Consider the following 24,500-nt stretch of genomic DNA (forward strand, 5'->3'; position numbering starts at 1 on the left):
CATTCGAGTCATTATTTCTGTCCTTGCATTGCAGACTTTGCAAAAATTTTAATAATTCTAATAAATGTACAAATTTTAAAATACCAAATTCATCTCAGTTCCAGTCTTCACGACGTCGTCGCGGGGTGCCAGAATGATCGGTATAGGTGGTTACAAATTCCTTCGTCAATGTGAACTCGGTCATAAAACCAGATGGTGGTGCGGAACCCACTACAACAGAGGTTGTAAGGCCGTAGTGTACACCGTCGGTAACAACATTATAAAAGTAAAAAATCTTCACACTCATCCGCCTCCAGCCAATGTATAATATAGAAAAATGCAATATTAGCCTAAGATCTCTGTACCACGACTATAATAGGTGTAAAATGCCCTACAGTTTTTAATATTGAGTTACAAATCCACAGATCACTTTAATTTATTTAAACATATTTTATTAATGATATCTAACATTATATATAATAAACATTTAAATGCTCACAGAAGATCGACGTGAAGTAGCCTTTAACGGCTGCGTTTCGTTCGATAAATGAGAGAGTCAGTTGCCCTTTCCCTATTCCCACCTTTTCCTGCTATTTCCTTATCCCCTATTCCTAAAAAACCAAGGTTGGCAATGCATCCGCAACATCTCTGTCTGTCCATCTGTCCATGGGCGACGGTGACTACTGCCCACCAAGTAGGCCGTCTGCTCGTTTGCCACCTTTCAAATAAAAAAATGAAACTATGGTTTTCGAATGTTTCACACTTTCATCTCGTCTGTCTGTCTGTATTCACGAGTGCTGTGACGTAACAGTAACCTCTAAAGTGTGATAAACATAATCGACCCATATATCGAGCCACAGTTTATTTTTTTATTGATATAAATGTGTTGGCCATGGCATTTATATGTTATACGTATATAGTATAAGTATATAGCCCGCATTTTTATTTGTATAACTATATAAGTAAGCGAACAAATGTAAATGTACTTATATTTTATTTTATAATTAAAAAAAAAAAGGTATTAGTTTGACGGTATTAGAGTATAGATACAAAATATGCAATCTGATATGTCATAAATATAATTTGTTTATTGACCTTTTACATATATGTACATAGCTTTTAAGACTGAAATATTTTTTTTTTCCAAATATATCAAATAATTTTTTACGTACTCGTAAAAATAAACAAGGCCTTAAAAAATCTTCCAACAGTCATCTAATGCTATATTATTCTTTAATCAGTTCGTACTTATTGCTATGTATTTTTTTCTTTGGATATGTATTTTATAAAGTATGGATTTGTAAATTATAATTTTAAGATAAAATAATTACCTATAATTATACAATAAGAAACGTCACTATAGCTTTCAAAATGTATATGTTTTTTCCCCACTCCCTAATTCTTGGTAAACATTTAATCTTTGTACGTATATTTTTATATTTAATTTTATTAATGTCTATAATATTATAGAAAAAGTCTTACGTGTTTTTTGAAGCAAATAAAAAAAAAACTTAAAAAAGTCGTAGCGATGTTTTTTCTTAATATCCAATCATGGATCACATTCATTGATTATTCTTCGAAGCTCTTTAATCATTTCGATTTTAAAGTTGCATTTTATTTGAAAATATACATATATATTAAAAAGTAATACTTTACAGTGATTACCTACATAGAATCCAACCGGGGTACTCTACTCATGGTTTTGGGAGGGTATACATTCACTCGCCACTATCAACACGGCTCTAGGGCGAGGTGGTTCTGTTCCAGCCATCACAACAAAGGCTGCAGAGCTGTTGTTAATATAGTGGAGAATACGATAACTAAGTGTAACAACGAACACAATCACGCAGCCCCGATCAAACGGTTATAATAAAATTATATTACTGGGAGAGCGTTTATCTTTTACTATAACGTTCTTGTATTTGCATTTATGAAACTATTCTCCACTTTGAATTTATCGTAATTACTTTCGATTGTAAGAAAATAAACGGTGCTGCTAAAGTTACTTGTTTTATTTCTGATATTTCAAGTTTATTTAAATATAAATCAACATCTAATCCTAAACTTATTTATAGATCCCATGTTCGTGACGACATCCCGCGGTGCGCGTATCATTGTAGTGCAAGGGTACAAGTTTCATAGACATCGCGAGTCTGGTAAGAAGACGAGATGGTATTGCGGCACTCACAATAACAGGGGCTGCAAGGCCTCCTTATTCACCTTAGAAAATACGATCATCAAAGTCAATAACATTCACACACATCATCCTACGTGGAATTTTTAATAAAAGTTTTACATATATCATAAAGGTTTTTATTAGCCCTTTCATAGTTTCTTCTATGTTTACAGAAAAATCCTTGTAAAACATATCAAACCTCTGATAGACGATGAAAGGTTAATTAAAATGTACTGCTAACTATTTCCAGGTCCAATTTTCACTCGATCCAGCCGCGGTGCTCGTATTGTTGTGATATCAGGTTTCAAGTTCGTTCGTCAACAACGTCTGGGGCTCAAGACTCGCTGGTTCTGCGGCAGTCGTAACAATACCGGATGTCGCGCCAACCTATATCTGAACGACAACGATGAACTCTTGTCATGCAATAACACTCACAATCATCCTCCACCCCCTATTTTATAATATTTTGAGACCGATATATTAAATTTTTTACATCAAGTATTTGTTAAAAGGAACATTTTTTAATGTTTCGTAATAATTGTACAATTTGCAATAAAATATTATTTTAATTTTGTTATAAATATATAGTTTCTCGATTTAATAAAGTTCTACGTTTGCGTTAACCGTCACGCTAGGTTGGTTATGAGATCTCAAAGTTAAATATTGAACGTTGATAAAAATACACACCAATCATTAAAGGACAAAATATTAACGAATTACATTGTCAACTAAATGAAATAGGAAGTATCTAAGATACCTGTAAGTGAGTGCCTTAAAGTAAGTCAGAAGAATATTCGTCTGAAGTCTAAAGGAACACGCTAAAAATATATTCGCATTTCAGATATAGTGTATACTGTGACGTCATTGGGTTCGCCGATGATTATAATACAAGGGTTTAAATTTTACAAGCACCACGAATCCCACGGCGGTAACAAGGTCCGTTGGACTTGCGGTTTTTTGAGAAGAAAAAAATGTAAGGCGTACATCGTCACGTTCCGCAATGAAGCCCTTGTATGTAATAATGTTCACAACCACCCGCCACCTCATTGACCTTTGACAAATGATTTTTTTCTCCACAATTATTTAACACAATTTTAAATAAAATAAGAAACATAACATGTTCATGCAGGTTTTGGTCAAATTTTAGAATACAATTTGTAGTAGATTTAGTTATATTAACTAAATCAATTTTATTTGTAGAAAATTTTAATTGCCCTTAGATAATAATAAAACAAACAACGTAAGCACATTGATACAAAAGATTTTATTCTACTGTCATTATTTATGTTCAGTAAATAAATGAATTTGTATTTAAAACCCAACAACATGTCATTTACGTGTGTTTAAATAAAAAATAATCAATTTATACATGAAAATTGCTATAATTTAAAAAGGTTTCGATTGTTATTCTGTCAAATTAATACCCAAACATTAAATATGAAAGTCGGACATTACTGTGAAAACTGTCACCTGGTTTCGTCTCCTAAAAATATCGTGTTCGATGCAAAAAAATCCGAAGAATTTAAAACCATTTATATATTTAATTTTAGAAATAAAAGTCTGCGAACATTCATACTTTTTGAATCAAAAGAAGTCTTTTGAAATATTTAAACTGAACTAACATTTATTCTAAGTAGAGTTTACTTCAATAAGGGCTTAAAGAGTAAAAAAGCGTTTGTTAAGATATAATATTAGTTTGCCTGTCGTTCTTACAAATTTGTTTCAGTTAATTTCAAACTTGGTCAGTTGTCTTAGAACTCTCAACTTCAACCCTAACCCTAGAGAAATAAAAGTTTAGCTCAGTTATAATATATTCTGTTCCGTTGTATAATATATATATATATTTTAAGCAATCACATCAAAATTAAATAAACACTATCTGCAAAAAAAATCCAAGAAGAGAAGATGTACCGGGTGTTACGAAAAACTAAGAGGATTCTTAAGAAGTCGTGACGCTGATAGGAGAGTGAAGAAAATAATCACTGAATGTATTCAATGTAAGAAATATTTCTGTTTAAAATGTTTTAACAAAAAACATTGAGTAATTATGTTTTGAATTTGTCCATATTTTAAATGTTTTAATAATTAATTCATCTCTCGTAAAATCTTATCAAGTTGTAGAACATTTTGAAGTTCAATCAGCACTTCCATAAAATATTTGTAAATGTATTAAAATTATTTACAAAGAACTTCATGAATATCAATTTGTAATTAACAATTTATTTCTTATTATTTTCAATAAGAATTACAACAACAAAAAAATTCGTGAACTTGCTGAATGTAGGACTGAAAACTGTCACTAATTAACAAAGATACAAAAGAATTCAGAGGGATTTCTTATTTTTCGAGTCGATTCTCGAAGTGTACATTTTATATATTACACGAAACGCTGAAAATATATATAGTTTTAAACAAAAGTATTGTACAGTGACAGACTAGACTACGAGGACACCTAGAAGCAAACGATACCTTTTTTCATGATAATAAATAACTTGTACCCTCTGTATTATAGTTTATTTATATTGAACAATATTAACTATGTAAGAATAATAAAAAGTGATAATAATTTTTTTTCTTATAACCATTAATATAATTAGTGAATTTTTTTTTTTATTACACCCATCCCATACAAATTTATATCCCATAATAATCCCTTGTCCGGAACGAATTTATAATAAACGATAAAATTGTTATTAAGCACTAACTATTATTAAACTTTAATCCAATTTTCATTTCTATTCCAATAAATGTTTTTTGAGAAAAATCCAACATAAATTTTAAATGTCGTATTTGACGTTTCAGCCGTGTTCAACAGGTCGCTCAGTGGCGCCCCCATCCTCATTCTCAACGGTTATAGATTCGGGTACCACATAAAAAGCGGTCTGAAGACCCGCTGGCGTTGCGGCAGCGCGAGACATAAGAAATGCAAGGCCCACGTCTACACAGTCGATGATGTTATAGTCAAGTATCAGACCGAGCACAATCACGACCCGCCAAAAACGTATTCCAACTTTTAATCCTCTCAAACCAACTTAATAACCATCAAATGAGTATTTTGTTTTTCCATAAATGTGATATTGTCATACATTTTTCATAGTTCGATTAAATTACAAAATAATTCTATTAATATTACAGACGAATTACTTCCGAGCTACTTTTTTCATATCAAACAGAAAAGAAATCCACCTATTATATATTTATTATCGCTTTACGTCGTATGTAGAATGTATGATAATATGTAACACATAATTTTTGTTACAGCTGTTTTTGACAGGTCTAGAAAGGGCGGTTCTATTATTATTATGGAGGGACACAGGTTCAGTCGCCATCGAAATTCAGGGGACAAAATAAGATGGCGCTGCGTCATGCACAATAAAATGCAATGCAAGGCCGTTCTGTATACTTACGATAACATTGTGACCTACCTGAATAACCAACACACTCATGAGAAACCTATCTAGGAAATATTTTTAATTGTGTGCGTATGTATGTGTGTATGTGTGTGTATGTACATAAGTGTTTATATCGTCCGGCGTGTGAGTGAAAACATTGATACTAAATTGTTTTGCGTTTTATATTAAATTAATAAAATACATGTACACACCTTCCTATCCTTATTGCCATAAATATTTTTTTTTTCGTAACTCTGATAGTAAATATATTTTTTACATAACTTTCGTTAACATTGTTATATTTTTCAGTTGAATTCGATAAATCATCCAGAGGCCGGCCCATCATCGTCATTGACGGCTATAGATTCAGTCATCAGTTAAAAACCGGTATTAAATCTCGCTGGCATTGTTCCATGCATGCGAGCACACTCTGCAAAGCGTTCGTCTATACTGTGGACTCGGAGATAATTAAATGCAATAACTTTCACAACCACGACAAACCTAGGAGGAATCCACATTTAAAACACAAGTTTTGATTAAAAAATTGTAACGAATAAAATAGATTAGTGATACGAACTATTGAACGTCCTAAAGTATTTCGATTGTGGTAGTGTAGTTTGTACAAAAAGAAAGGCCTTCGTCTGCATAGCGGAATGAAAAGCATAGCAATGAAGAGCGACTCTCTTAAATGTTCTTAAATCTGTATTACAAGTTGATTTTTATGTAGAATATTTTGATTGACATATTTTTACAATAACTTTTTATATATTCAGATATTAAAACCCTGGACAGGAACACGTAGAGGTAAAGTATGTGCATTCCAAATTATAACAAGAGAGAAGTACAAATGTACTGATGCTTCGTTTAATAATGATAGCTATCAAAATCATTAAAATTCCAGCTGTTGAAATAAACTTACGGCATATTTTTTTTAGATTCTCAACCTGCAAAACCGCACATGGTAATACCGTTCTGACTTTATCCAGATAAAAGTTCAATCGTCAAACAGTTAAAGGCGAAAAGTCAGGTCGCAACGTAATAGACTAAGAATGCCGCGCGGCTCTTCACGTGGTCGATGAAAAATTGCCAAATATAATTTAGTTAAAATCACGATGTACCAGAAATACTGTAAACAAATTAACAATGTGTTAACCAAAGAAGAAAGTTTAATGTACAGTGGCACCATGATTGTTATTGAATGTTGTTTTTGATACCACTTGTCACTTCAATGTCATATTTCAGAATCGAACAATCGAGAATAATGAAGAAAGTTATGAAAAATCAATTTGACGAAGAATGTTTTGAATGAGAAGATATTTAAAAATTATATGCTATAAAAGTATCACGGAATAAATTTTATATTATATATAAAATATAATTACTCTTTTTTACGAAATATTTTGATGAACTGCATATGAGGTATGGTTTTAAAAATATTATTTTTCAGGTCCAATATTCACTACTAGCAGTAGAGGTGCAACGATACTGGTTCATGAGGGATTTAAGTTCCGTAAACATAGGACGGCAGGCGCTAAAACTAGGTGGTGGTGTGGAGACGTGCTCAAAGGGTGTCGCGCCTTTATAGTTACTGTGAACGATGTCATACTCAGATGTAATTACGATCACAACCACCCCCCGCCAACTAAGATCTGATGATAAATTTGATATTTATTAATTAATATTCATCTGCATAAATAGCTCATAGGTATTGTAGATATACCTTTGTTGGTTAAAAATCTTTTTAAACCTACATTAGTGTTATTTAGGACAATAATATTATTACTCTAACCTTGTGTTCGACAGTCTAAAGAAACTACCGATAAATTGTTCGATATTTCATAATGGCTTCATCTATGTAAATATGTATATTCTATATATAGAATGTATTAATTTTATATAACCTTGTATGTGTTTATATTGTGGAGCTCTACTGGGCCACAAAAAAACCTTTCGTAACAACGTAAAATTTACATATGATATTGAAATTATTGTAAAGTAATTTATAATTTCTACATTAGCTATTATATACATTAAATATACTAAAAGTATAGTGGTGGTGTTTCTTGAAAGTATATTCCAATTCCTTACCTTGCTGGCGAATCTGACTGATTATTAATTTATTAAAATAAATCATAACAGCAATACTTATGCATATTTTGGCTGTTATGTTTTCAGATCGACCAACATTTTTCACATCCAAGATCGGCGCTCGCATCATGAAGCTCCGCGGTTACTGGTACACCCGACACTCCGTGTGCTCCTCTAGAGTCAAGTGGCTCTGTGCTGAGAGCAGACACAAGCAGTGTCACGCTATCGTCGTCACTATCGGCTGCATGACAGTGGACAGACAGAACAAACACACGCACCCTCCTTTACTGAACGCATCGCGGCAAACCGACGTCGACTTCCTACAGCTTTTAGATAGTAATAATCGCTTGATGTCCTCATAGTTTAATAAATTGCCAGAAAGATTAGCATCTGTTTTATTTCAATACCTTTCGTATCATTTTAAACATTTAAAATGTATCTTTATCTTTTTGAAACGATTGAACAGTTAATATATTGAATAATTTTAAATTGTTTGCTTAGTACGAAAAATTTGTAGTGAGATATGAGAGTCGAAAGCAACTTAGGACGTTTAAAAAACAATGTCTCTGATACTGTCAATGTCACTGAGATCATCATCAGAAAATGTCTAACATTAAATGCTATATAATTATAGTAAAAAATCAAAAAAAAAAATACTTATTAAATTAAACATTAATTATTAAAGTCGGTTCATGATTGTATCGAGAACTAACTCTATCTTTGTATTTATTGCACTGAAAATTTTTATATGAAATATGTGTCAATAATTGCAATCTAAAAACTTGATATATCAATAAATTAAATGTCACATTTATCTGAATATTTAATCTATTTAGGATCAGGCAATAGTTGAACTATGGCAGTATTACACTCGCTCACTCACTGATCACAAACAGTACACGGTAACACTGAACACTTGTTTGTCGATTTTGAAAGTGTTTCTCTTCAAACATCACAAACGAATGAAACACTAATATTTCTATATACTTGTAAAAATGTATCGTCTGACTATAAAAACTTTAATGTGGAGAAAATTAGGAGATTGCGAGCGAATTGCAAGTAACTTACGTTCTCGCTTTAAAAGAAACTGAAAATATGTACCAGCTGACATCGTGGAGGGTTCGGGGAGATGATTCGGCGTAGCGTCTGAGGAACACATTAAATCATAAGGCAACCGTTCGAGATCAAACTCCTCCTGAGTAGTATCAAGTAATACACGAACTACAATACTCATAATTTGCCTCAAATGTAGACACTGTCATACATGTTTTTTGACTTAACCTTCAGACATCCCATGGCGAGAAATCTACAATTGCTTTATTTCTTGTCTCAGCGCATCAGAATGCTACGATTATGTGATACTACTTCATTATTCATATTAAAGTGTTTGTAAAGCCTCTGTAGAGTATAAAGAAATGTAGTATAACAAAAAATATATTAAGTTTAAGTTAATTCGTATAAGAAAGTACCTGGATAACAATATAACGGTCAGTTATTTATATGTTAACAGTAATCCGGAAAAATTTTAACAGTGAATTAAGAAATGACAAAAAAAAAACAATAAATCACTGGCTCTTTGATTGAAAACCCAATCTCAATATGATTGGTACTTGTATTAGAGGATTTTGCTTTAAAATATGTTTCTCTCTTTTATTTATCTTTTACTTGTTTAGAAAGTATATATTGCCCATTTGTGTAATTTCTTTTTTCGTCTGTCTAACTAACCTATACAGCTTTGTAGAGTTTTAAACTAAATTTTACCACATCTGCGGTTTTGTTTGGCAAAACGTCAGCAAGTCGAGTGAACTAGAAACGGTAAATATGAAAACAGCGTTTATTTCACGTCGCGGCATTGAAATTTGTCTCAAAGCCTTACTCAAACAAAATGAATTCTTTTAATTTACCCATTGAATGCTCCTTGCTTATCTAACACGAATCTTGAAACTTACTATAAAACTTTTTTTACTATGAATCATTTTGTTTGTTTGTATCATTCGCCTTATGAGAAGGAAATTTTCTTAATTTATTTTCATACGCTAAGCAGAAAGAATTTTATGTTTGAATTAGCCGATGAATAGTTTAAAGCAGTAATGCATGGTATTACATTACAACATTCATTTTTCAGAAAGGAATCTTTTTTGTTGAAACTTTCTGTACATAGAAATTATTTGGTCACGTATTGTAACTAAATCGGAATCGTATCAGCTTTCGTAATCATTTATAACTTTTCATAAATTATAATCTTATTTATCCTAAATGATATATTTTCGACTAAATTTAATGAATAGATACAATGTGACGCAGTGATACGGTTAATTTTCTTACAATCGTGAGTAATTTAGGTATGTCTCGTTAAAATTTGCGGGTAGTCAATAAAAGCCTTGTTTATTTAAAAATATACTTGCCGTTTATTCATTTTCTAGCACATCGTTTACCTTTGGAATGTAAGAATATCTCGCTTATTGTAAATTCAAGTAATTATTTTAAATATTTCATGAAGAATTATTTTGTACCGATATTTAATATATTGCGAAGGAAATGGCATATGAGAAATAAAATAAATTATTAATGAATGTCACTGCTTACTAAATTACTCTGTCGTATAACATTAATGTAATATAATCAAATTAAAATTGACTGAAAATGCTTTATAATAAATTTGTTATTGATCTTTGTTAGGATATTTGCCACCCCAAAGACGTTCCATGAATGAGCTCTAGGCAATTTTATGAAAAACATCCAAACATATAAAAAATAACGGTAGAATATAAATCTTCTCAGTTATTATCAACATCAAACAGTTTCCATTGAAATTTACTCTCTATTTTGATACAAGATCATATAAAGATAATACACATTTATTATTAAATTGATATTAAAGTGTCACACTTGTATTTGAAAATTTTTCTATCTAAAATTTGTCTAGTTAATTTGATTTCTAGACTACAATTGGTTTTCAACAATAATATAATATTATCTTGTATTTTTTTTTACATTTCACATACTTTACGTCAAATCTGAATATTTTTTTTTTTTGGTAACCATTTCTTATAAACACCATTATAATTAATACAAGAACATTTTAAAACAAAATTTTTTTTTTCATTATCTTATCATATTTTATTGTATCGATTAAATTAATTAATTTAATTATTATTAAATTCGTTTACATTTGATGAACGGAAAAAACAACGAACTCTAACACACAAATTTTAGAAAATTTTGCAAATATTTTTAATAAATTACCTACACATAAACGAAAATGATCACAAATAATCTTACAACATATACACACACACATGACGTTACATAACAAAACAAAAATCGAGGTAGAAATATAAAAGTTTCACAAAAAATCTAAATTTCTATGATGATTTAAATATTTTGGACAAAATAAGTTAATTAAAATTATTAAACAATTGTCAACAATATTTCCAAACTATTCGCATCTCAATTCCTGGCCCCTGTAATGAAGATTCGAGCGCTCCTCGCGAAACATATAAAACCCGTAAGTTATTTAATTACCTTAACCGAGTAACGTCTCTGTTCCTTTTGTAAAAATATTTTATCATAAAAAAATGTATGTCCCTACACATACTCTATCAAAGCGTTTATTTTATTAAGACACTATTTCTATATACGTATAAAATATTATCCTAAAACAGTAAAATTAATTTTTTTTTAAACAGACAACGATTCAAGTATTAGATAGAATTGTACTTGGCTGTAAGAGTCATAGGAAATGTAATCATCGAATACATTTTACAAAATTCCTAGTTATTCTTAAAAAACAGAAATAAAAATGTACACCCATTTCCTAATATCAAAATACTATTGAATAAGTGTCATCGTTGTTAACAACATTTTCGCTCTCTAAATATAAACATTAAACATACTATAAAATTGCACCAATACCTTTACGAGTGTACCTGATTTTTCATTAAATTCAATCGAATAAATCGTTAAGATATCAATTAATACGAACAATAATCTAATAGTTGCTGCGGATACAGCTAAGATCATTTGACGTAGTCAAGATATTGGTCACTTTAACTTTCTGGAACCATCATGTTTGTGGACGTTGTACATCTTGATGATGGCGTCATTGAGAGTTGTCAGCTTCGCTTTACATCCCTTATCACATTTGTTACACACCCAATGCGTCTCCTGTTTCTGATTGATGTGCTTGGATCGCTTTTTGAACCTGTAGTCTCCCAGAATGATGATAGCATTACCGGCTCGCGACCAGCTGTACCTCGGTACCACGAAATCTAGTACACACAATACAAACTACTTAAATCATTTCAATAAATTATAGGTTCAATAATAATTTTGGTAATAAAACAAAAATAAGATAACCTGTAAAAAAATATTAACTTTCTTTTAATACAAGACTCAGTTGGAAACTATAAAGAAAGAAACACGAAAACTGAATTTTATTCGTATATAGGTATTTATTTTAACAGCACAGTAAAAACATATAATTCTTAATGGGATGCATACAAATATATACAAAGAAATCTTTATATAAACAACAACTACTCAATCATTGTGTTACCCGAAATATTAAACGATATCGAGACCTCTAAAACATATAATATGTACAAGTACCAGAAGAAAAACGACCACATTATCATAGAAATCACACATGAACTAAACTATATTAATAATATAGTAAAATATATAAAATATATTTTTAATTTTCTTAATTACAATCAATATAACTCAATTCATTATTAGCTTTAATCATCTTGACCAGACCGGGTTGCATCCCGGCTTCCAAGCATCTATTGAACCTGCAGAATCTGCAGAAAGATCTGGTTTGTACGGTCATATCACAAGGTCGCTTCCGTCTCTTATATCTGCACACGTAACCCGCTTGCTTGTTCGTCTGTAAGGTACGCCTGAAGAAAGATTTACACGACTCACACGTGAATATACCGTAATGTATCCCATTCACCGCATCGCCGCAGATCGGACAAGATGTTATCGGCCCTAAAACATAATTTAATACACATCTTTTAAAGTAAAGACATTAACATATATCTAGAACTAATTTACTAGTCCGAGTTGATAACGGGAAACGATAAAAATACAGATGATAAATTTAATGACAGACGCAGAGAAAAACTTAATAAAAATATAAAAACAACAATAACAGTTTATTTCAATAATAATATAAACAATATTAGCATCTAGACTTTGGGTGGTTGTGCTCTGTGTTGGAATATCTATATTTTCCTAAGTACGTGTGTATGACGGCCTTACAGCCGTAGTAACTCCGTCTGCTGCACATCCACCTCTCTCTATTATTCCTGGAGTAATGCAGCGAGTATCTATAGCCACCGACAACCATCATGGCACGTTTGTTTTTAGACACCATGAAAGAGGCTAGAAGAATAATATTAAACACATTACATACATTACTGAAGCTAACAAAACTAGTGTCATATTTAAAGATCATGCCATCTTTTTTTAAATTAAATGATAAGGCATGTTTATTTTCCATCAAGACATCGAAGGCTGTGACGTTGTATAAAAGGGGTTTAATTTTAATAAGGGATGTTTTTATCAACCAAATGATAATAAAATTAACTATCAAAAAATATTATTTATTAAAAATTACCCCAACCCGATATGTCATATGTCGATAAATATACAATCATAAAATTATTATCATGCTATATATTATAACAGTTTAAAACAACTTTGGGGATATTTGTAATAACTTTGAAGTTTCATAATGTTAGGTAACTAAATCACAGAAATGCTTTGACAACCTTTGAAATAATAACGTATTGTATTATAACTTTCTAACAAAATTACCACGAGATGAAAATGAAACATTAAAATCCTTTTAAAGGAAACTAGTATTATTTGGATATACTACGGGCAGACGAGGTGTGTGCCCGTGATCACGGTTGCTGCAAAGTAACCGAAACGTCGGGATTATGTAGTTTTTAAATAATAAAATCCGCGTAGTAAATCCGAATAATACTAGTTTCATTTAAATGAATACTCGCGAAAATCTTACATCTCATTATTAAAATCCTTGTCACATCCGGTTTAAGCTAAATTTTCCGAATAAGAACTCCTATATAAAGATCCGGTAATAGTCATCGACTAGGCTGAAATTCTTTATGATATGAGTATACCACGACCTTTCAGTTTCAATGTAAATGCTTTATAAATAACGATAGCTTTCCAAAACAAGAAAGTAATAAAAAAATAAAGTAGCAATCGTAAATCCAATTGATGAGATCAAATATTTTTAACATTCGTAAATTATTTATAAAATCCGTAGCCATAACCATAAGCGTTTAAATCGTAATTTTTGGTTTCATCGATTAGAAATATCCTGGAGGCAGGGTTGACGGACCGTCTGTTGATCTGAAGGTTTCTGGCGTCGTGATTGTGCCATCCCTTGATCTCCACGATGGCCGTACCACGTGTTTTGACAATAGCTTTACAGCTTTTGTAAGAGTGAGTAGAACAGGTCCACCTGACAACTCCTCCTCTTGTCGAATGTTTACAGAAGGTGTAACTGTTGTAGACTATCAGTGGCTTACCTCGTACTGAGGTTATGATGTAGGGTTTCCCTGTAATGGCAATGTTTTATGTTAAGCTACCCACAACTAACTAAATTAGACGAAGATCTATTTGTAGTACTTTGGGCCTGGCGTGCCTCTGCAGAACACTCTCTAATAAACTGATACGATAGTGAAAACAAGACTTTATGAAGAACTAGAAATTATTAGAAATACAATCCCCAAAAACCTTTTGTGAAATTACCTTTATTTTAAAAAAAACGATAAATAAAAGCAAAATATCAGTATTCATTAATAAAAAGCAAAAATTTTGTCAAAGTATATTATCAAATCTTAGGTAAACAATTTTTCATTCATAAACTAGAGAGCATCAAAATATGGATAATACTGTAAATAAAACGATTATGCCACTAAATTTGTACTTACATTCAAGAGGCAAGAGATTCCAAAGAGATCATCACATTCGTTTCATCACACAATAGCACCTTATTTATTAGAATTATTATTAAAATAAATATAGTACATATATAATTTTTCTCAATTAACCAAAATTAAACATGCATTTTTTATTTTCCATTATAACATTTTAAGCACATTTCGACTTAAGCATTAAAGGTAATAATTTATTTATAATTGTGGTAAATATTACGTACTACTTACGTCTTTTTATTGTTCAAATTGGCTGCTTTTGTTACTAAGATATTATGTAAAAGAAATTCAGATATATATTCAAAAAAAACAGATTGATTTTTTTTCCTCTTAGTGTATGATATAAGAAAAAATGAATAAAAAGAGATAAAAATACGATTCTTCTACGTCAAGTTCAAATACGCTGCAGCCAATAGAAATAAAAATTGTCATACAAAAAACTCAGTCGGTGGATGGTTGTGGTAATTCCTGGCGTAAATCAACTTGTGTCGCTCGGTGTACACCCTGGCCTTACAGCCGTGATTGTTGTGAGTGTAGCAGGACCAGGACCACGTGCCACCCGTGAACAGCACTCTGGTAAAAGTAAAGTCGCCCAACTTCATGAGACTCTCGCCATTGCGAGACAACATGAACTTAACTGGAAGACAATCGAAAATGTGATTATGACTTTAGGAATTATCGTGACACCTACTTATACGAGTATAATACAATAAGAAAAAAAATATTGAAACAACGATTCATACAATAAATTTATTATAAAATTTATACATTTTGTAAATAACTAATCATTTCATCTGACTAACCTAGTTTGTATCTTTTGAATTACAAATCTTACAACACGATAAATAAATCCTTACGGCCTCTTTGGATACATTGCAATATTTTGTTTTTATTTTATCGTAAAGCTCTTTATTTTCATGTTCATACAACACATGCATGGTATGTATCACGCCAAACAGTTCATCGACAGTAACATAGAACATCAAACACGAGTCCTCTGACGGTTTGGTTAGCTTATATCTTTGATTCACTTCAACAACATCATAGTTTGCCAACAACGCAAAATCACCGAAATCCTTTGATGTCTTCTTCTCTACTTCGCTCACCTCCTTGATCAGTTCCTCATATTTCGTTCTGTTCAAGTAGAAGACGCTGTTACTCTTGCGACGTATTAATTTTTCCAATTTAGTATAAAACTCATTCTTCAAGGGCGTTACATAATTTTTAGATAGAGCTGCGAGTTCTGTAAGAAAAATATATCATTTAAAATGCGCTTTGAAAATAATTTCTTTTTATTGTATGTATGACTAAATCGAGGTCAGTATGGAAACTATAGATTTGTAAGCATTAAAATTTTAATATAATAACTGAAACAATATAATCTGAAATTAGATACAACAGGGTAGAATGACAATTGAGTACTAATGATAATATTTAAACTCGTATGAGATGCCCGTTCGCGGCTCGGAATAGCCTCGGTGGTGGGTGTGAGTGGTGGTTGTTGGCTGCCACTATCTCATCATTTTCCATTCGGACCCTCGCTTTACAGTTCTTGAGGATGGAGCAGTACCATAATTTACTGGCTGGTCGCAGACGGTAGAAGGTAAAACCTTTGTAAACCAATAGATCCTTGCCTTTCTTTGATCTAATAACCTCGTAATCGTATCCTACAATCATAAATATTAAAACATGTATTTCATTATTTTATTATTAACATGATTCAATGTTTAGGAACATAAAAAAAAGAAAAGCTATTTTAATAAAAGAAGTATTTAATCAAGTATATACGAGTTCTGTACATCGTTTTAGTCTTATAATGTTGCCATTCGCCATCCTGTGCAACATAGGTGGTGGATGCACGTGTTCGGTGAATGAGAACGTAATTCTGCCTTCCCTGTTCATATGTACTTTAGCCTTACAGGCAACGCCGTGGGAACAATACCAGTACTTGCGATCTGACTTACTATTATAAGTATAGCCTTTGAATATCAACAAGTCTTTCCCCCGACTTGATCTTGATAATTCATAGTCTGTGAATAAGAAATAATATATTATGTATATCTTTATCTATACTCTATATATATAAAAGAGATTTCCAGCGATATATTGACTCATCGTGATATTTCTGGTGCCATAAGGCGTAGAGACCTGAAATTTGGTAGGAATATTCCTTTTGCCGAGTATAGGTCACCTAAGAATGGATTTTACGAAATCCCACCCACAAAGGGTGTTGCGGGGGTATCCATAATGAAATATTACCGTCATAACGGTACACTAACTGTACTTCCTAGTTGCACCCGTGTAATTTTGGGGTCGGGTCGTAGTCGAGATCCGGGTCGGGTTTGGGATCGGGATAAAGTCTGTCTGTCGGTATGTTACGTTTTCACGACTAAACCGCTGAAGCGATTTTGATGAATTGTGGCATGGAGATAGATGGAACCCTTTAAAAAATGTAGGCTTACTAGACTTTGTCATGCGCATGTAAGAGACGGCGCGTTTTGTTTGGTTTGGTTTGGTTGATGTTGTCTAATATTGTTTTGGACTTTTGGATTGTTTTAGTTTAGCATTATTTTTGTTATGTTGGTTGTTTTGATTAGTTTAGCAAAGGCATTTTTTGTTACTTTTTATATACCTTAAAAGTTTTGTTCAGTGTTTTTTGTTTTTGTTTACGCAAACGAACTCGCGGACAACAGCTAGTATATTTATATATATGTATATAATAATACAATAATGTGTATTACATTTTTTATTAAAAAATCTAAGTTATGTGTTCTATCAATAGAATCTAAAAATACTTATTATGTTGATATAATCTACTTTAGAATAATATCTAGCCTTCAATGTATATTCGACATAAATTGCTTTTGATTATAATATAAATTCTTCAAAGTGTAACCTAATTAGGTATTATTACGTACACTCACCATAACATCATATTGGAACATAAAGTCTTACTAATGGTTTCGGATACCATCTACATATGAAAGTATTCGCTATCACTTCTTTACTATAATCTTATTATTATAAACAGACCGCGATGACCAAATACCCGGTGTAAATGAAACAAATTTTTCGCACATAACGAGTTTTCTACTATTTAATATCTAAGTTTCAGCGACACTTTCATCTCGCCTCATAGTAATCACGGCTGCTCTAAAGAAACCGAAACGTCTGGATTATGTATATAAAATAATAAAAAAACGCGTAGTATCCGAAACACTAAATTCCATTTAAATGTGTAAACACGAATAGCTTAGATACTATAGCCAGTCTATGTATAAAAAAATTACACGAGAATGTACTATGATAAACTATAAAGGAAATATTTGTACAAAACTATGTAAAATGATATCATTACATTAAAATTGAAATAAATATGTACTAAGAATAGCGTGAACCATGACCATAGTTCTAAAGCCTTACGTTCAACGTTCAGTGTGCTTATCACAAGTTTCAATCGACACACTGCACACGGAGCGTTTCCAGTTTTCATATTTAATGTGACAATGCAAACTTGTGGCTAGTAACCAGAATCACAATGTACTAAAATATCATTCGCGTATTAAAACGACATATTTTTCCTACATTGTAAAGTAATATCTCAGTAATACTTGTGAAACAATGATTTTTAATTTCATATTCTATAATTTGGAACGAAATGTTGTGTCATTAATGAATACATAATTGTAAAAACTAATTTTTACTTTACAGAATCCTCTTAGAGGTAAGCTGATACACAAAGTAGAGTATGACGTCATCGACGTTTCACAAACTACCTCAAAATAAGTTGCCCATTTCTTAATCTAACTAAGGAGGGTGGGGGGTGATTGTGATTAGTAAAAGCCCCGATTATCTTCAGACTATGGTCCAGGTGAAGTTTGGCTTTGCAGGTGTTGAGAGTGGAACAGTACCAATATTTGTTGTTCTGCTTAGAGCTGTAGGTGAACCCTTTATAGACTATCCTATCTTTCCCGCGTCTAGATGTCGACATCTCGTAATCGTAACCTGAAAAGTGAACTACATGAACTACATGCATGACATACTATTTCCGATGATTTGCTATGAAAGAAAAGTCGCGAAGGTATTTACTTATCACGATAATTTTGAAAAACAAATACAGATGAGAGAATTTATTAACATTTCTACAAAAAATTGCTCTGCCGATACATATTCTATATGAGAGGAGTCTTAGACATTAAAAAAAAAACATACAACAAAAATAACTTTGTTCGTAAAATATATATTTATTACTTATTCGACTGTGTCACATTTTAAAATATTTATCACCACTTTTGATATATTTAGGCGGCTCGTGATTGTGGTAATCATTACAGACTGTCAATTGGTCGTTTGCAAGCAACCTAACTTTCGCCTTGCATTGACTTTTATATCTGGAACATAACCATACATAACTCTGCTTGCTCGCTCTGAAGAACGTGTATCCCTGTAGCATCAGCAACACGGTACCGTTCGGCTTGGTAATGTATGTAAGACGGTCTACAATGGAAATTCATTATGAAACTCTACGTATTAAAAATTAAAATATACTCCGTGAAATAAAACCAAGCGATGAACACACATTAATTTATTTATCATACCGGTACTAGGACTTTGGTTAAACATAGTAAATACTTTTATTGGTGACAAGTAATATGTGTCATATGAATAGAATAACATTTAAGTTTGCAAAAAAAAATATAAACGCTATGAATCTCGTCATAGAAACTTATAAAGATATATTAAATTCACAAGCATTTTTTTTAACTAAAATTAATGTCCACTTAATAAGTTCACGACTTATTAAAACTTGATGTAGGTACCATTATTGGTCTTGTAATATTTTGGTGGTGGATGGTTATGATCTAGGATGAAATCTGTTATAACATTGTCAGCACTCAACCGAACCCGGGCTCTACATTGACTGGATTTAGCCGAACAGCACCACACGTAGCAGGTCTTGTTTATTCTGGAGAAGGTGTAATCGTTTATCATGAGCAGTTGACCGCCGCGTGTCGAAGCAATGAATTCATACTTCATATCTGTCGAAGAAAAAATAGCACCTAATCTCATGACACCAACATCAGACACTGAACGTGTTGTGGGACATTAAAACTATGTTCCATTCATGATTGTTTATTTGGCTTAACATCACATCTATTCCAAATCCTATCACACAAATTAAATTAATTAAACATAATTTAGTTCTAACGACAGATATAATGAGTGATTTTTTATTGTAACAATACTATTAATCATGACTCTTATAATACAATAGTTTCTAACAGAAATATTCTTAAACCGTACCTATAAAATGATAACCGACCTAAAATAAATCACTAGTACACATGATGATAACGTCAATGATGAAATAAAAATATTTATGGGATATTATAAGCCATACAAACACAAGAATTGCGAGAAAATTCTACGTGAAAAATCTAACTGATTATTATAAATTCAAAAGTATTATAATAGTCTATAATAAATTACACACTATTGTGATAAGGCTAATGATATATTTTCTTTTAAATGTAATTAATGATCGAGATCTTAAAATTTAAAACATACGTCAAAATTTAAAGCGATTGATAAAGAATTTTCATGAACACCAGCTACACAACTTGCAAGTTTGAAACTGAAAAAAAAGAACAGCCTTTAAATTGCCACAAAAAACCAATCCTTCAACGAAATTCCAATTTAGGTTACATTAATATTATTGCCAGTAACTTCTCGATGCACGAAATATTTCGCATCTATCGCACTCTGACATGCAAACCGTTCGGTTGCTTGTAATACAACGGGGCGACGTGGTTGTGGTCTAAGGATGAAAAAACCAAACGGCCGTGGTTGTCGAAACGCAGTCTTGCGCCGCATTTTCGTGATTTCCGACTGCAATTCCAGTATCGGAAATCGCTGGTTGTCTGAGCGAAGGTATAATTTTGGACCAGCAATAATGGCCGCTTCACCTTTGACACTCTAATAACCTCGAATTTCAGATCTGCAATACAATCAACATGTATTTTCTCACGAAGTTACATAATGTTCTAATATCACTTTTGTTCTTAGTTACAGACAATGATTCTGTTAAAATTTTGAAGGCATTAGAGATTGTGTTCTTAAAACATAACTATTGTCGAATATTTGAAGAGCATTCAAAGTATTTAGCAGTCCGAAATAAAGATTCCGATATCTCACCTCCTAAATCCAGGGTGTTGTAAGCAGGGGGAATTAGTTCCGCGCTCTCTGATCGAGCCATGAGCAACGACGACTCCTCGCGTGGTCGAAGGACATCTTAAAATTATTTATAATATTACACACAAACAAACATCTTTTTACTAAATATCTTCTGAGCATCTTAAGTAATTTCTGTTCTTGTTACACGACACGTCTTTGATGCAAACTACGTCATTAATAAAACTACCCCATATTACAGAACATGTTCAACACAAGTACACACCTCCCAAGGTCGTCGTGACAAACGCTGACGGAATAACGTGACACATCGGATTCCTCTTCCTCTTCTTTATAGTTGCTATAACTTCTGGATACTGTTTCCGGTTAATTGCTTGCCCTAAATAAAAATATTATTCAAATAAATTTTTTGTAACATTTCCAGATACAAAATGAATTAATAATTATTTAATAATTACTTTTCCTATACTGTGGGACCACGCCGTAGCTTATGTTACTTGGCTCCGAATCACTGTCAGATTTCACATGTCGTTTTATATCTTGTACCAAACCGAATACGCCGCTCTTGTAACCGCTTCGTCCTGTAAGTAATCCATAAATTAGGGACTCATCAAAACTTTTTTATATTTTTAAAGCTAACCTACATTAAACTACTACGATATGTCCATTAAAAGTCTTGTATATCATAAATATATATATTTTAAGGAAAAAGTAAAGATGATTGATAAATTCACACTTTTTTAATACAAGTTCCACCTTGACTTCTGTGTAATTTTGGTGGTTCATAATTCTGTGCTAAATTACAGAAAACTATTTTTCCGTCAGCTTCAAAACGTAAACGAGCTTGACATTTTAATCCTATCTTTTTGCTGCAGTTCCAATATCGAGGTTCATTTTTTTTCTGCGAAAATGTGTGATTCTTTATAAGGAACTCTTGAAGGATTTTGTTTTTAACATCTCGTAAGTGTAACCTGAAGGGTAGTTATAATGTATTTACTGTTAATATATTTACACAGTTATTATGTGTTAATGCCGAAAAATATTGGATGTCCAAAATTAATGATCGTGGAATGTGAGTACAGAAAAATATCTAACAATCTCACTATCAACATATAATATAACTAACCATAAGTTGAATGCTGAAATAATTTTGGGTAGAAGGATGATTTTAAGGTAAGATAACAATATATTTTGAATATTTATCAGAACAACTTTATATTTTGGGGACATGGTTTTTATATAACGAATATCCTAGCATAAACTGATTGGTCAGGATAGTTTTATACATATATAAATTAATAAAATAAATCTTCTTGCCGTCTCTCATATATTAATCTCATGTATAGCTTAATGTATAGGTCCTCCTTATTTTTATGGACTTTTGAGGGATCGTGGTTATCTTTCAAAATCATGGAACACAATGTTCCCCACAGAATCCAGCGGAGACGAGCTTGGCATTTCTTACTTCAACTACAATAACGTTTGTCACTTGTGGTCTTCGATAATATTATATAAACAGTTTCCTATTGTTATTTTTTTAATTAATCCCTAACTGAAATCTGAAAACTAGCTTCAGTACTTAATTTGTTTAAAATATGTTATAATCTGTCAAGAATACATGAACTTCCACAGGAAACCACAAAAAAATCTTTTATACAAAAATAAAAATTCACAAACTTAACTTTTATCGATACGCACGCATACTATTCTGATTACAAAAAAAGTCGCAAAAACTGACAAAAAGCTTTATATAAGAAACTTAAACATTTATACCACATCTATACCACATAAAACTAAATGGCATGAAGTCTGTAGTTGTAGTTCTTTGGTAGGTTATAAAATTGACATTAATCCTACATTTCACCACCAAGTATTGGATAATAAACTGGTAGCTCGAAATAATTGTTCTTAGGTGGGTGATTGTGTTTTAAAAAGGAAAATATAATTTCCGTATTTGTTGGTTCCATCTTCACCTTGGCGCGACACTTGGTGCTCACTCTCTTTGAGCAATACCAGAAGTTAGAAAATCTGTTCATTTTACAGAAAGTGTGACCTCGTAGGTGCAGAACACGCCCGCCACGAGCGGTTTCAAGAAATCTGAATTGTAATACTGCAATAAAAAGCTATCATTATATTTTGAATAGAACTAAAGTCAACTGTTTTAAAATCATTAATTATCATGACGTATTTAATCAACAGAATAAAATCTATAGTCTTCAAAACTTTAAAGCGATTACAATTTTTAAGTTATCCTCTTAAACGACAAATATAGCAAAACTAGATATTAATATCCTTCATTCATATCCTAATCTAAGGGTACCAAATAAGAACAGTGACAAAACGAAATCAGGTTTAGGTTCGCAAAAAAATATAATCTCAAATGTCCATTGTATTATGGACAAAATTATGTTTAGGCGATTTTCACATAAAAGCCTTTGCTGGACAATCTATACACCGGCGGTTCGTGTGTGTGGTTGGTGTTGGCGTAAATAATTCTATTATTTTTGTCAACTTTAAGATAAGCCCCACACTGCATGCTCAATTTCTTTGAACATTGCAGCGTCCGTCCACCCCTCACATGGTATGAGTACGTGTAGTTCTCGAACATAATCGCCGATTTATTACCGCACATCGGTAATATAGTGTAATTGTAATCTGCAACAGACATTCCCATATTAATATGATGCAAATTTTTAGAACATTCATGAAAAAAATGTTAACCCATCCATTAAATTAAAACGCATTTTAATATTGTATTATAACTTTCTGCACATTTCTGCTTACTTTATCTTCTCCGATATGAACGAGGTCAGAATTTTATCTCAAAATGTCACAATTTGGATAAAAAGGAAAATGTAAAACTTGTTATAAAAAATGAATTAAAAAACGATATTACATATAAGTGGACTTTACTCTAACAAGCGAACCATTTCTATCGAACTCTAATGAGGGTGGGGGGTGATTATGGTGAAGATAGGACTTCGTGATGAAGGCATCCTGGAGACGAACTCGAGCTTTGCAACCAGCGATCCTCTTCCTGGAACAATAGTAGGAGTTCTGGTTCCCACCTTGGATGGAAAATGAGTACCCTTGAACTAGTATTAGCTGCTTCCTACCTTTACTTGAAGGTAGAATTTCGTATTCGATTGTCGCTGAAAGCAAATAAACTATAAGAATAATTATATTCCTAAAGATTTGAAGATAATAAGTGAGTTTATACTAAACACGTTTTTAGAACAAGAAAGTATTTTTTTTATCAGTCGACCTTAAGCTAAGTTTACTCTTTCATCAGTACAAAAAAATCTGAAAGAATTTTCATTTAAACGATATTCAGCAAATCTATGTCTCTCTTGTCCAATTCCTTTATTTTACTTTGAAAAAAAAACAGTACCAAGGTTTAATTCTAACAATATGCCGATAATATATTCATGTTATAAGGCTCTAAGCGAACATAAATTAATGAATAAGAAAGTATAGTGCAATTGTTCTAAAAATTGTCTTTTTAAATGAAACTAATATTTGCGGATATACTACGCGTGCTTTTTTGGTTAAAACTACATACCCCCGACGTTTCGGTTACTTTTCAGCAACCGTGATTACGGACAGACGAGATATGAGAAAAGTAACCGAAACGTCGGGAGTGTGTAGTTTTTTACAAAAATAAATCACGCGTAGTTTATCCGAAAAAATATTAGT

General features: G+C 31.9%; 1 protein-coding gene and 2 long non-coding RNA genes across 3 annotated transcripts; all 3 read right to left on the reverse strand.

The window, feature by feature from the left end:
* Window positions 1-11,679: 11,679 nt before the first annotated feature.
* LOC133320792 (nuclear receptor ROR-alpha A-like) lies at window positions 11,680-12,991 on the reverse strand. Its single transcript, XM_061529427.1, has 3 exons — window positions 12,904-12,991; window positions 12,397-12,630; window positions 11,680-11,906 (listed from the first exon to the last, which is right to left on the reverse strand). Exons 1-3 carry the CDS (start codon window positions 12,989-12,991, stop codon window positions 11,680-11,682), a joined length of 549 nt encoding a protein of 182 aa, XP_061385411.1.
* Window positions 12,992-17,345: 4,354 nt separating this feature from the next.
* Window positions 17,346-19,111, reverse strand: LOC133320206 (uncharacterized). The gene is made up of 2 exons (XR_009753642.1): window positions 19,021-19,111; window positions 17,346-18,617 (listed from the first exon to the last, which is right to left on the reverse strand). It is a non-coding gene; the product is annotated as an uncharacterized LOC133320206 (long non-coding RNA).
* A 71-nt stretch (window positions 19,112-19,182) lies between these two features.
* Window positions 19,183-24,112, reverse strand: LOC116769153 (uncharacterized). The gene is made up of 5 exons (XR_009753639.1): window positions 22,778-24,112; window positions 21,263-21,385; window positions 21,070-21,183; window positions 20,808-20,903; window positions 19,183-20,610 (listed from the first exon to the last, which is right to left on the reverse strand). It is a non-coding gene; the product is annotated as an uncharacterized LOC116769153 (long non-coding RNA).
* Between the last annotated feature and the right edge of the window lie 388 nt (window positions 24,113-24,500).

This window comes from Danaus plexippus, chromosome 5 (genome assembly GCF_018135715.1).
Source record: "Danaus plexippus chromosome 5, MEX_DaPlex, whole genome shotgun sequence".
NCBI lineage: Eukaryota > Metazoa > Arthropoda > Insecta > Lepidoptera > Nymphalidae > Danaus > Danaus plexippus.

Coding starts and splice junctions, on each gene's coding strand:
- LOC133320792 (XM_061529427.1), bottom strand. CDS start 12,991: ATGGTTGTCGGTGGCTATAGATACTCGCTGCATTACTCCAGGAATAAT. Junction 12,631..12,903: donor CAGACGGAGTTACTACGGCT/GTAAGGCCGTCA, acceptor ATTATGTTTTAG/GGCCGATAACATCTTGTCCG. Junction 11,907..12,396: donor GGAAGCCGGGATGCAACCCG/GTCTGGTCAAGA, acceptor TGTGTGTACTAG/ATTTCGTGGTACCGAGGTAC.